This window comes from Oncorhynchus nerka, linkage group LG20, assembly GCF_034236695.1.
Source record: "Oncorhynchus nerka isolate Pitt River linkage group LG20, Oner_Uvic_2.0, whole genome shotgun sequence".
NCBI classification, from domain to species: domain Eukaryota; kingdom Metazoa; phylum Chordata; class Actinopteri; order Salmoniformes; family Salmonidae; genus Oncorhynchus; species Oncorhynchus nerka.
The window spans coordinates 69,136,555-69,150,108 of record NC_088415.1 but is presented as its reverse complement, the minus strand read 5'-3'; the positions used below and the strand labels follow the sequence as shown (position 1 = coordinate 69,150,108).

At 44.7% G+C, this 13,554-nt stretch overlaps 1 protein-coding gene across 3 annotated transcripts in view; it reads left to right on the top strand.

Moving 5' to 3' along the window:
* LOC115103020 (pre-B-cell leukemia transcription factor 1-like) overlaps positions 1-13,299 on the top strand; it is a 77,284-nt gene extending 63,985 nt beyond the window's left edge. The window contains exons 3-9 of one of the 3 annotated variants that reach the window (XM_029623576.2): positions 3,556-3,803; positions 4,784-4,974; positions 5,233-5,368; positions 5,718-5,877; positions 6,916-7,049; positions 8,098-8,187; positions 10,315-13,299. In XM_029623576.2, coding sequence (XP_029479436.1) covers positions 3,556-3,803; positions 4,784-4,974; positions 5,233-5,368; positions 5,718-5,877; positions 6,916-7,049; positions 8,098-8,187; positions 10,315-10,407 — 1,052 coding nt within the window. In that variant the 3' untranslated portion in view covers positions 10,408-13,299. The remainder of the gene's footprint in view (positions 1-3,555; positions 3,804-4,783; positions 4,975-5,232; positions 5,369-5,717; positions 5,878-6,915; positions 7,050-8,097; positions 8,188-10,314) is intronic. The other 2 variants (XM_029623577.2, XM_029623578.2) reach the window with 2 other exon arrangements.
* Positions 13,300-13,554: the final 255 nt, after the last annotated feature.

The window sequence follows — 13,554 nt, the reverse complement described above, 5'->3', positions numbered from 1 at the left end:
AGTTCAAGGGGGCCGAATACTTTCGCAAGGCACTGTAAATGTGTATCTGTGTGCATTGGGGGGTATGTGCCATGAAACATCCTTCTGCACGCTGTGGTACTGGCTGGAGGGAGGAGGTAGCAGAGAGCTCAGTGTCTGTGGGGGTATGAGCCATGAAACATCCTTCTGCACTCTGTGGTACTGGCTGGAGGGGGAGGTAGCAGAGAGCTCAGTGTCTGTGGGGGTATGTGCCATGAAATATCCTTCTGCACTCTGTGGTACTGGCTGGAGGGGAGGTAGCAGAGAGCTCAGTGTCTGTGGGGGGATGTGCCATGAAACATCCTTCTGCACTCTGTGGTACTGGCTGGAGGGGGGAGGTAGCAGAGAGCTCAGTGTCTGTGGGGGTATGAGCCATGAAACATCCTTCTGCACTCTGTGGTACTGGCTGGAGGGGGAGGTAGCAGAGAGCTCAGTGTCTGTGGGGGTATGTGCCATGAAACATCCTTCTGCACTCTGTGGTACTGGCTGGAGGGGAGGTAGCAGAGAGCTCAGTGTCTGTGGGGGTATGTGCCATGAAACATCCTTCTGCACTCTGTGGTACTGGCTGGAGGGGGAGGTAGCAGAGAGCTCAGTGTCTGTGGGGGTATGTGCCATGAAACATCCTTCTGCACTCTGTGGTACTGGATGGAGGGGGAGGTAGCAGAGAGCTCAGTGTCTGTGGGGGGTATGTGCCATGAAACATCCTTCTGCACTCTGTGGTACTGGCTGGAGGGGGAGGTAGCAGAGAGCTCAGTGTCTGTGGGGGTGGGTATATAAATGTGTATCTGTGTGCATTGGGGGTATGTGCCATGAAACATCCTTCTGCACTCTGTGGTACTGGCTGGATGGGGAGGTAGCAGAGAGCTCAGTGTCTGTGGGGGTATGAGCCATGAAACATCCTTCTGCACTCTGTGGTACTGGCTGGAGGGGGAGGTAGTAGAGAGCTCAGTGTCTGTGGGGGTATGTGCCATGAAACATCCTTCTGCACTCTGTGGTACTGGCTGGAGGGGGAGGTAGCAGAGAGCTCAGTGTCTGTGGGGGTATGTGCCATGAAACATCCTTCTGCACTCTGTGGTACTGGCTGGAGGGGGAGGTAGCAGAGAGCTCAGTGTCTGTGGGGGTATGTGCCATGAAACATCCTTCTGCACTCTGTGGTACTGGCTGGAGGGGAGGTAGCAGAGAGCTCAGTGTCTGTGGGGGTATGTGCCATGAAACATCCTTCTGCACTCTGTGGTACTGGCTGGAGGGGGGACGTAGCAGAGAGCTCAGTGTCTGTGGGGTATGTGCCATGAAACATCCTTCTGCACTCTGTGGTACTGGCTGGAGGGGGAGGTAGTAGAGAGCTCAGTGTCTGTGGGGGTATGTGCCATGAAACATCCTTCTGCACTCTGTGGTACTGGCTGGAGGGGGAGGTAGCAGAGAGCTCAGTGTCTGTGGGGGTATGTGCCATGAAACATCCTTCTGCACTCTGTGGTACTGGCTGGAGGGGAGGTAGCAGAGAGCTCAGTGTCTGTGGGGGTATGTGCCATGAAACATCCTTCTGCACTCTGTGGTACTGGCTGGAGGGGGAGGTAGCAGAGAGCTCAGTGTCTGTGGGGGTATGTGCCATGAAACATCCTTCTGCACTCTGTGGTACTGGCTGGAGGGGGACGTAGCAGAGAGCTCAGTGTCTGTGGGGGTATGTGCCATGAAACATCCTTCTGCACTCTGTGGTACTGGCTGGAGGGGGAGGTAGTAGAGAGCTCAGTGTCTGTGGGGGTATGTGCCATGAAACATCCTTCTGCACTCTGTGGTACTGGCTGGAGGGGAGGTAGCAGAGAGCTCAGTGTCTGTGGGGGTATGTGCCATGAAACATCCTTCTGCACTCTGTGGTACGGGCTGGAGGGGGAGGTAGCAGAGAGCTCAGTGTCTGTGGGGGTATGTGCCATGAAACATCCTTCTGCACTCTGTGGTACTGGCTGGAGGGGGAGGTAGCAGAGAGCTCAGTGTCTGTGGGGGTATGTGCCATGAAACATCCTTCTGCACTCTGTGGTACTGGCTGGAGGGGGAGGTAGCAGAGAGCTCAGTGTCTGTGGGGGTATGTGCCATGAAACATCCTTCTGCACTCTGTGGTACTGGCTGGAGGGGGGAGGTAGCAGAGAGCTCAGTGTCTGTGGGGGTATGTGCCTTGAAACATCCTTCTGCACTCTGTGGTACTGGCTGGAGGGGGGAGGTAGCAGAGAGCTCAGTGTCTGTGGGGGTATATGCCATGAAACATCCTTCTGCACTCTGTGGTACTGGCTGGAGGGGGGAGGTAGCAGAGAGCTCAGTGTCTGTGGGGGTATGAGGGGTGAGGCCAAGGTTCAAACTAGGGCCACTACACCCATCACTGTGACTGGACACCCCAAACTGTGTGAACACGGACAGCAGTGGGCCAGTAGCCAGAAGGGCCAGTCGCCTAAATATGTCTGACAACTACCTTGTTAGCACCGTTTCTTCAGCCATAGGGAGTCCTTGAATTTTGCTGTTTTCTAGCGTTACTCAAAATCTAGCTTAGTATTTATTTATTAAAGCCGCAATATGTAACTTTTTGGGCAACTCGACCAAATGCACATAGAAATGTGATATATAGATCTGTCATTCTCATTGAAAGCGGGTCTAAGAAGCTGTAGATCTGTTCTATGTGCCCTATTTCTATTTTTACTTTTGGTTTTGTACACCAGCTTCAAACAGCTGAAAATACAATATTTTGGTTAATGGAAAATATATATTTTGCAGCAGTTTAGATGTTACATTGATTCTCTACACTAAACTGAAATTAGGCAAACTATTTTAGAATTTTAGCCACCAGAAAATGGCGGAGCGATTTCTGCATAGTGCATCTTTAAGTTAAAAAACAATTATCATGATGTGACTGTGATGCATAAATAAGACTAAGGCAGCATCTTAGCTTTTTCTCTTAATCCGGTGTTGATACATTGTTTTTGTCCCTTATCACTGAGATGATCTATATTGATATTAGACATTTAATTTATTACACCATTTTAACCCGTTAGGTTATGAATGATGATATTATTAGTTTGCTGACCGGGAAGATTCTAATCTTTTTATGACACAATGTTATTGTTTTAGCCACTGAGTAAATATCGTAATCTGCTCTCCTGGAATGCAAAGGAAAATGAACTCTCATGGAAGTCTGTGTTAATTATTTACATGAAATGATATTCAAAATCAATGAGATGATAGTTTTATTATCTTGGGTGCTGCCAGGCTCACTAACATCCAGGTTTTTATGGCACAGTCATGGGCTATTAAAGATATGGTCATATTTCACACAGAACAGGTTGAAGACTATAGTAAGAAGAAAATAGAGTAGTAGACTGCATTCTCACCGTTGGTGACTGGTACACTCACTCCACTTCTCACCCAAACACTGTTCATTCATATTAACTGGGCCTCTTTTCTTTGCAGTGCTGATCATCGGACTTTGCAATGCATCAGTGTTGTGTTTGTTTTTACATCACTAGAGAAGTTTCTTACTAACTATTGTCTCTACAGTGCTCAGTATCCGTGGCACCCAGGAGGACGATGCTCCAGATGCCCAGCTCATGCGATTGGACAACATGCTGCTGGCGGAGGGCGTGTCCGGACCAGAGAAAGGGGGCGGGTCTGCGGCAGCAGCAGCAGCGGCGGCAGCAGCGGGAGGAGGGGTGGGCCAGGACAACTCAACAGAACACTCAGACTACCGAGCCAAGCTGACTCAGATCCGCGGGATCTACCACACAGAGCTGGAGAAGTATGAACAGGTGAGGACAGACCACGCCCCTCCGAAACTCTCTTTCCTTTCCCATAAGCCCTCTCTGCTCTAAGAAGACCCTCACAACCCCTCTCACTTCCTATAGGTAACCCCTTTCGGCCTAAGCTCCCCCCTACTCTGATTTCTGCCATCTCACTACATATTGAGGACCCTTGTAACTGTCCTCTCTCCCTTCCAATAGACGACCCCACTGCAATCTCACTACACTCAGACTGCACACAAGTCAGTGCACACAACCACGCTTTCAGAAATCCCTTTTCAGCTGGCAATCATTTTATCAGTCACACACAAGTCCTATGCCAAGAGAGCATCCCGTCCTTCCCATTGATGTCAAATATATTACCGCCTGTCATCATCTCAAAGCAGGCCCGTCATCACTTCCTGTCGCAGTGTTACATTTGCACCTGAGAATACTCATGTCACCGCTACGTGTACTACTGCAACTGAGTGTACGGGCGGAACGGCTGTTTGCTATGAACTGAGTCTCGTTTCAACTGACACGACCCTGGTGCTGACAATCAACAGACTCCCCTGTCCCCAAACGCAGCAGACACTTCCCAGTGACTGATTCTGACAGAGAAAGAGAATGAGAGAGACACTGAGTGAAAAGACAGAGAGGGAAGTGGAGCGAGAGAGAGACAGGAAGACAGTTCAAACCTGCTGAACTTGAACAGGAATGAAAGCCTCCTGTCATTTTAGACGTCTTCACTTGTCACTTTCTTCCTCACGATTGAAGAAAAGGTCTCCTCAATAGACAAAGACATTCTCACTGCTTGTCTACCCCATCCACTGCTGTTGTTTCTGCCACAGCACCGCAATGCATTACTGCCACATTACTGTACATCGATAGTATTACTACCACTACTTATGATACTGGTAATACGCACAATACTAGCAGTGTCTTACTTCTCTACTGTATCCAAGTGCGTGCGATTGCTATCTGCCTCATATGAGTGTGTCTGTCTTTAGGCATGTAACGAGTTCACCACCCATGTGATGAACCTGCTGAGGGAGCAGAGTCGCACGCGGCCCATCTCACCCAAAGAGATCGAGCGTATGGTGGGCATCATCCACCGCAAGTTCAGCTCCATCCAGATGCAGCTCAAACAGAGCACCTGCGAGGCCGTCATGATCCTACGCTCACGCTTCCTCGACGCCAGGTCTGTGTGGGACTGTGTGTGTGTGTGTGTGTGACGTGTCTGTGTGTGTCTCTCTCTGCGTGTGTCTGCTGATAAAAATAAATAAAAAACAGAGTGTATCCTGGGTCGCTCTACACCAAAGACAACAGATTTTTGTAGAGTGCGATGATGGAGACAACGTAGTCCAGCTATCTCTCTCTAATATACTGTAATGAAGGAAATGACCTGTAATTGTGATATTTAATATATTTCTCTCTCTCTCTCTCTCTCTCTCTGCAGACGTAAGAGAAGGAACTTCAACAAGCAGGCAACAGAGATCCTAAATGAATATTTCTACTCCCACCTGTCCAACCCCTACCCCAGTGAGGAGGCCAAGGAAGAGCTGGGCAAGAAGTGCTCCATCACAGTGTCACAGGTACACTATGCCGCCACAAAGTCTTCTTTCTTGACCCACATAAACCTATGAGCCATCTAGCTAGCATGGCCATTTTGTTCCACAATTGCATTCACACTGCTATGTCACAGGAAGTCTGCTAGAAGAGACTGCATCCAAAATGGCACCATATTCCCTACATAGTGCACTGCTTTTGACCAGAGCTCGTGTCACTCTCAATGGGAATCTGGTTTCTTGACAATCTGGTTTCTTGACAATCTGGTTTCTTGAAAGATGTGTTTTCTACATAATACCTTGCTCAAACAATCGTTGTAATAAACTTTAGTTTAATTTCTTATATGTATGTATGTATATGTACTTTATGTTACAGGTATCGAACTGGTTTGGAAACAAGAGGATCCGATACAAGAAAAACATTGGCAAGTTCCAAGAGGAAGCCAACATGTACGCCGCGAAGACAGCTGTCAGTGCAACCAATGTATCAGCCCATGGCAGCCAGGCCAACTCCCCCTCCACCCCCAACTCTGCAGGTCAGTATCCATACCAGCCATAACGGATTTGACTAGTATGGTACCAAGTCAGTACTGTTAATGTTAGTTTGGCTGCATAGTATACCCAACTGAACAATGCTAGATCACATAGAGTGCTGAAGCATTATATAAGCTACATTGAAAGGTATCCACACTACAGTAGTATGGACAATTCAATTCAGAAATATGACACAGTTGAGGAGAGAGGTGTAGAGCACTAATTAGAAAACCTGGCTTTACCCAACCCTGGGCCCCAACTCAAGAATCCAGTCTCGGCTCTGTTCCTTTTGAATAACAAAATACTGTCTGCACCCCCCCCCTCCTAAACTGGCCCAATAACCTGTGGCCTGGTCCCTCTCTCTCTGGGGTTTGTCGGGTGAACACAGTAGACATATTGAACTCTTGGAGTCTTGGTTAGAGAAATAACTATCCTGTGGCGTCCCAGCCTAGTCCTGTCATCATGTTGACTCTTCAGCTGTGTTGGGCTATGGTCTAGTCTTGTGTTTTTTCTGCCTTGAAATCATGTTAGGCTGCATTCTCCTTTAACATCTGGGGAGTTTGGCTCCATTAAAGGACAAAGAGGATTCTTTCAGTTCTTCCTGCTGATCGATTAGCACTTCCTTAATGAGACAACCGGTCCGGTAGCAAGGAACTTAAACTGCAAGAAAATCCATCTATTCTGCATTTGTTTCACCCCAGTTTTAACCCCTAACCTCAATATTCTTGATAATATGATTATCATCATAATTACCACAGAAGTAGTAGTTGGTATAGTTGTATTAGTACAGTATATTATGCTGAGAACATCCCTTGCCAGTACATTTCCATAGGTACATATAGTCAGTGTAGATGGTGATTGGTCACTGATGTCGTTCCCTGTTCACAACACCACATTTGGCTTTCAACCCTCTCCCACTAACCCACCTGACTGCACTTTTTCGGGTTGCATGATCGTGTTAACTCCTCTTTCCTCTCTTCTCTTTCCACCGTCCTTCCCCACTTCTCTCTCGTTCTCTCTTTCACTGTCTGTCCTTCCAGGTTCTGCTGGCTCTTTTAACATGTCAAACTCCGGAGACTTGTTCATGAGTGTGCAGGCTCTGAATGGGGACTCATACCAGGGGGCTGGGGTAGGGGCCAACGTTCAGTCCCAGGTAGGATCCTCGCAGAAACTAGTACGTAACCCATGAATTATTGGTACACTAGTTGTCATGTAGATAGGAACCCAGCTAGCAGTCGTACAGTGGCCAATTTGTGGCCCGTTGAAGGCAAAGTCAACCAACCACGGCGGACAGCCATACAAGGTCTTATATTATAAGACTGAATTTCCCTGCTCAGTGGTTCAGGCACTGTCCAGCCTAGAAATGTTCCATTGAAATCATCAAAAGCCCAGAGCAGAGTCACTTGACCTAGTCCGTGAGACAGAGGTTATACGTGGCCTTTAGCCATAGCACTAATATGGCGGCCATTGTCAGGCTCATGAATGAATAGACGACTGCAGACAGTTTTGGAAACAATACAAGACTCGTCAACACTCCTGACAACAGTTGTCGTAGCCACTGGTGCACAACAGTCCTCTGACCTTGCCCTGTTGGACAACTATGGCCAGCACAGAGTTTCTGAGTGTTGGGATTGGGAGGGAGTCTCACTCACAATAGGTTGGGTGGGAGGATTACCACCCGTGGTGACATTCTCATTTGATTCAACCCCCTCTAGCCCCCCAGCCCTATCCCTCCATCCGTCCTTCCTTTCTTTTTAAATCAACTCTCCAAATGCTCAGGTGTTTCATAAATATGCATAGGATTAACCCCCTAAGGTGGATAAGAGGTCTCCTGGGTTGATACTTCATTGAAAAACAATGTCCTTGTCAAAAGGTAATTTGGCTGCGCACTTCAAAATGTCTTCCCAGACGCTGAGGAGTGAAGATTAATTTTGAGTCGTAGAAGCAATTGGAAATAGTCAATTTGTTGCAGTTTTGTTCCTCTTTGAATTTGAACCAGATATTCATATAAGTTCCCTCGTGATGGTGTTTGTGGTCATTTATCTTTGTTCATTTGTGATATCTTTTGTGTTGAACCTGATCATTCTAAACCGATGCTGTAACCTTTCCCAGGATACCCTTTTGCTCTCTGACCTTATGCATGAAGGTCTTTGTCATGTCTAGCTTTTGTCTGTCTGACCCACACATTTCTCTCTCTCTGTGTGTGTGTGTGTGTGTTCCAGGTGGATACTCTTCGCCATGTTATCAGCCAGACAGGAGGATACAGTGACAGTCTCGCCGCCAGCCAGATGTACAGTCCACAGGGCATCAACGTAAGAACACCACCACCAGAAAACAACCGTCTGTCATTTCAACACAATATTGCCTTTCTATTCTTACTTTGGTCTCTTTGAAAGAGAAAGAAGCTAACTATTTCTATACTATACTTCTGTAGCTATTCTTACTTTGGTCTCTTTGAAAGAGAAAGAAGCGAACTATTTCTATACTATACTTCTGTAGCTATTCTTCTTTTGTTTCCGATGCAATACCTTTATTAGGTTTCAGTTTGTCCCTTTGCCCAATTATTTCAAAGCCAACGGGTGTGGGATGCCACTTAGTTAGCAGTGGCCTGTTGGTGGCTGGGCTGTTGTCCAGGCAACGGCCCCTGTGCCGGTCATGCCCCGGGCGCCAGGCAACAAGGCAGGAGTCAGACAGAGCGAGAAGCCGGTCGGCTGGACGTACGGACGCGCTTAGAGCTTGTCTGTCTGGTGACATTAGTGTTAGCGAGGCACCTGCAGCCGACAGGAGCAAGGCCACAGGTGTCCCCCTGCCTGTCCAACACTCAGCTCACATGGCACCAAATGAAAAGAAGCACAGACCTCATTTGGGGTCAAAATAAAAAAATAAAAAAATTGCCCTGGAGTACAAGCTCCAGTCCAATTTATTTACCACCCTAAAATAACTCGACAAGCTGATGTTAAGAACAGCACGTTCTGAAAGGGGTATTGTGTCAGGGCAGGGCAGGGCTGGGAACACTGGAGGGGGTGGGTGTAGTGTTAAGATCTACAGTGACAGGCTGTGTTGTAGAGAGGGGAATCAATAAGACAGTCACAGCAGGCTGAGAGGGGGTCTGGGCCAGCAGTCTGAGCGCATTGGTCGATTCATTCGTCCAACAACCACAATGACGCCGACAGCAGCGCGCCCTGTAATATCCTAGCCAAGGAGCCAAAAAATGATGTAGTGGTGGAAGGAAGACGTTCTCCATTCAACCCCTCCGTTAGCTTCCTCAGTAAACTATGTTAGAACTAAGCTAAATGAGGGCTGATGAAAATGGCCGATGATAAGAGCACGGTCGGTTGCGGTATGTTAGTCAATGGATGCATAGAAGGTGGTTTCTGGGAAGCAGCCTTTGGCCAAACAGTACGGGCATTCACATTTGCAGCTCATCAGTCTTAAACACACATCTGTCTGTGCAGATATTGGGACCTTCTGCCCCATACCTCAAAATCTGAGCCGAATCTGAATGCAATTATTTTTGAAAGTATTCGAACATCAACTTGCAGTGAATAAATAGGCCTATGCCAAATCCGAACACTGAAAAGATTGTCATTCTAAAACACTTCTTCTTTTAAATTGTAGAAATCATGTTATTATTTTTTTCTGTAGAAGCTTTCGATCCTGGATGGATCTTTTTCATTGTGCAGCTAAACAATTTCCACTCATTCTGAGGTTTCTAATGACTGAGCTGAGGCAGGAAGCAGTGTTCACATGGCAGACCTCTCCTCTTCTATCATTGAACAGTAATTACGGCTGTGAAATAGGCGGAGGGTGTCACCAAAGCTGAAGATTTTAAACGTTTTCTTTTCTCTCCCCTCGGTTCAAATGTGATGAAAGACTGGCTCTATGTGAAATAACAGGTTTTGAAAATAAGAGGGTGCCAAAGCCCATCTCCAACAGCTTTCACCGATGGCATGGAAATTGCCGTTAATGTCCCAAATGCTCTTTAGCCTACCTATCTTCTGGGAATTGAAATTGCCTCCTATTTTACAAACCCATTATATTTTCATCCCAGTAGCGGATGTGATAATTTGATATAATTGATTCTCCCATCAACCCTCTTGGAGGTTGTGTGCAAGAGCTGTCTATATGTTTTCAATAACATGTCTCTTTATTGTCTGTACATGAGGCCATTTTGAGACAGATGGGAGATGGAGTCTTATATTGTAGTGCCTTGATAGAGTAATTGTGCTTGTAATATATTTGGAAGATGCATAATCCCGCAGAGTACAAAAGGGTGTTTGTCAGTTCAAGAGTTTCATGTTAGCTACAGATATAGCTCAAATAATACACAGTATGTGAAATTATTCCTGTATCTATGAGGAAATGTGTCCTGAGGCATACAACAAATTGTCTCACAATTTTATCTCTAGAAATGTGATTGATTTATTTTTGCTCCACAGACAAATGGTGGATGGCAGGATGCTCCGACCCCCTCGTCAGTGACCTCGCCCATAGAAGGACCTGGAAGTGTTCACTCGGATACCTCCAACTGATTATTTGACCCTCCACACACACCATCACCACAACCCAACGATGAACTGGCAGAGCCAATCACAGTCCTAAACATAGCGGCATACTACACAGTGTCCTGTAGATTTCAGGGGTGCTGTGAAAACCATAACTATAGCAACCTTTCCTCAGCTACAGTACTACGGGACATTTGAGATGCATACATACAGTAATAGGAATTTCAAAGCAAAAATCAAAACGATACAAAAATTCTTAATACAAATGTTTGTACAGATTTCACAGGATATTCAGAGGGCTGGATTGCTTACTTACCTGTGATGGGTTTACTCATATTGATGATATTAAGTGATAAAATAAATTTAGACAACCAAACCTGTATACTTCAATTCAAATGCTTAATTCTACCTCTCAGCGACTAAAAAGTAAACAAATATGAAAGAGCATTATTTGTTTTCTAAAACATGAACTTTGTCATTGTAAGGAAGAAGCACTTCGCCATTCTTTGTTTTGCGGTCCCTCCTCACTGGGCACATTCTGGTTGAATCAACGTTGTTTCCACGTCATTTCAAGGAAATTACGTTGAACCAATGTGGAACCAACGTTGAATTAACATCTGTGCCCAGTGGGTCGCCTATTCGATGGTACGCCATATAGGCTTTTAATGTTGCTCCCCTGTTTACAGTGTGTGCTTGATGAACTGTGTTCGCTTTACCCTCTCCCACAGGGAAATAACCAAGAAGACTTAGAACTTGATTTACTAAATGTTTTTGTATTAGTTTCTCCGTAGAGGACTTTTAGGGAAAGCAGGTCAGCCTAGTGAACTCTGAGGACCCTTCACCCTGACTAGCAGGTCTTCAATCTGGGTGGAAGGCATTAGAAAAGGAAAACATGCTGGTACGAGAATGCTCATTGGCGAATCTAAAGGATTTAATGGAAATTGAGTAGACAATTGAATATACATTGTAGATGTGTGTCTTCCTGATTTATAAACTTCTGCCCCATGACCCCTTTGATAAGAACGCAGGAGATCTGTGGGCCCACAAGCACTCATAGGGCTCTGTTCTGATATCCATACTAGCGTGCCACTTAGTCTTGCTAACACCAGGCTCTCGACGTCACAGCACGTGGGTCGCTTGTCAGCCAGGCTACGCACCACTTAGAATGCATGCCCAATACATGCTTCATTCTAAGTATGCTAGTGTGGATATTGGGAAAAAGCTACAGAGTATGTGCTGTTGATTGTCTGAGGGCCTGAGGAAAGCCTTCCTTTTTAACAGCCACCTCATTGAGTATCAGTGTCTCATCAGAGGTAAACGTGTGAAGTTACAGTTATGTCATGTGTAAAAGGAGAAAAAAAGGAAATAAACACCTGTCATCAACAACCCAGACGAGTTTGAATCACATCATTCATTCCAGTGAGAATAAACTAAACAAAAGAACACATCGTCTCAATCTGAAAGTAATTTGGAATCACTTCCTGTGTCTGATTGTTTTGGAGCCTATGGGGGCCAATAAGAGCAGACATAATGAGCAAAGTGGCGAAAACATCAAGTCATTTTGTCCTTGTCTAATGTCATTTCCTCGTTCGCTGTCTCACTTCAAATTCATTTGTTTTTTTAGTCGCCAAATGCTACTGTTAACCAAAACTCTTATATTTGTTGATCTATTTTTTTTTTTTTTTTTTAGAGGTCGTAACCCATCTAGCTACATTCACTCATATACTTATATATTAGATTTCTCACTTTACCTTTTGCCAACTGTCCCAATTCTGGTGCAGCAATCCTAACTGGGGGAAAATGAAATCGATAACCAACTGAACAATGCTGCCTAATTGAAAAGCCATTGTAGAAGAAACCCTTTCTGGAGAAAATCTCTGTCAAGGATCTGTGTAGTAACAGTTTGTTTTTGAGTACATGGAATCAGAATGTAGTTAAACGGGGAAGTCGTTACGTTAATATGGTTCAGTTACTCCTAGCTCCGCTGATGCAGGTAACACCAGGACTGAACTTACAGTAGCCGTGATGCGCAGGTCATGAGATGCTTTTTTACCCCGTGACATAGCTCCGAAGGTACATTGTTTTCCTGTGATTCAGTGTTCATTGTTCCGCCACTCTCCTGCAATGGAACTATATTGTTCTTTAAACCCAGAGTTGATTTTTGTTTCTCTTCTCTCTTTTTTTGCCATTTGAATTTGTATTACAAAATGTTACTGTATATGACAGCATTCTTTCTTTCACCGTATCAAGAATGTCACCTGTGTCCTTGCTGTTCACTTCTTAAATTGACTTCTATCAGTCCTCAGAATTCATGAGCATTTTGAATGTTGTGCCAAAAGGTCTATAATGTCCATAGCAAAACTAGAGATGTGAAAATTCCTTCAGACAAACAAAGATGTTTGGACATTTGATATACTTGTCCTTATGTTGTGTGGACTATAGTTATTCTTTAGTATTTTGTTATTTACTTTTTATAGTGTGCTATTGTACTTCATGGTTCCCATTTTCTTGTCAATTAGCTCTCTCATGATGTGATTCTGTGAACATTGCCACATTGTACTTGACTTTCTTTGTTGAACCATCATTTCTACAGTTACAACATTAAACTTATTATACTACTATATAATACATCAAGACAAAACAATGGCATTTTATTATTGAATATTTGAGCGAGAAAACAAGAATAATATACTGATATTTGCCAGTTTTGCAAAATGTTATAGTTTTAAAAAAATGTGATATGGATTTTAATGCACCAATTGTAAATTCAGCTTCCCAAACAATGTAGTAACAAGTTCAAAAAAGCTCACTTGCCATGTCCCCTCTAATGAATTGATTTGTTGTGCCAAAGTAGAAGTATTCATAATTTATTCATTTTGGAATAACTCTCAATAAAACTGTCTGTAACTCCCATATTAACTACAAGTGAATCTCAACTACTTGATACTCTACAGGGACCCTGAGCTCTACAACCCATTCGCTCCGGATCCAGATTTAGAAATACGTATGCTTGTTTGCCAATAAATGCAATATGATAACACACTCCATATAAAATAGCTTTTTTGTTTTGATAGCTGAAAGGAGAGGTTCATATATATATATATATATATATATATATATATATATATATATATACAATGCATGTAATTTGTTCTTTAATAAAATACTACTGTG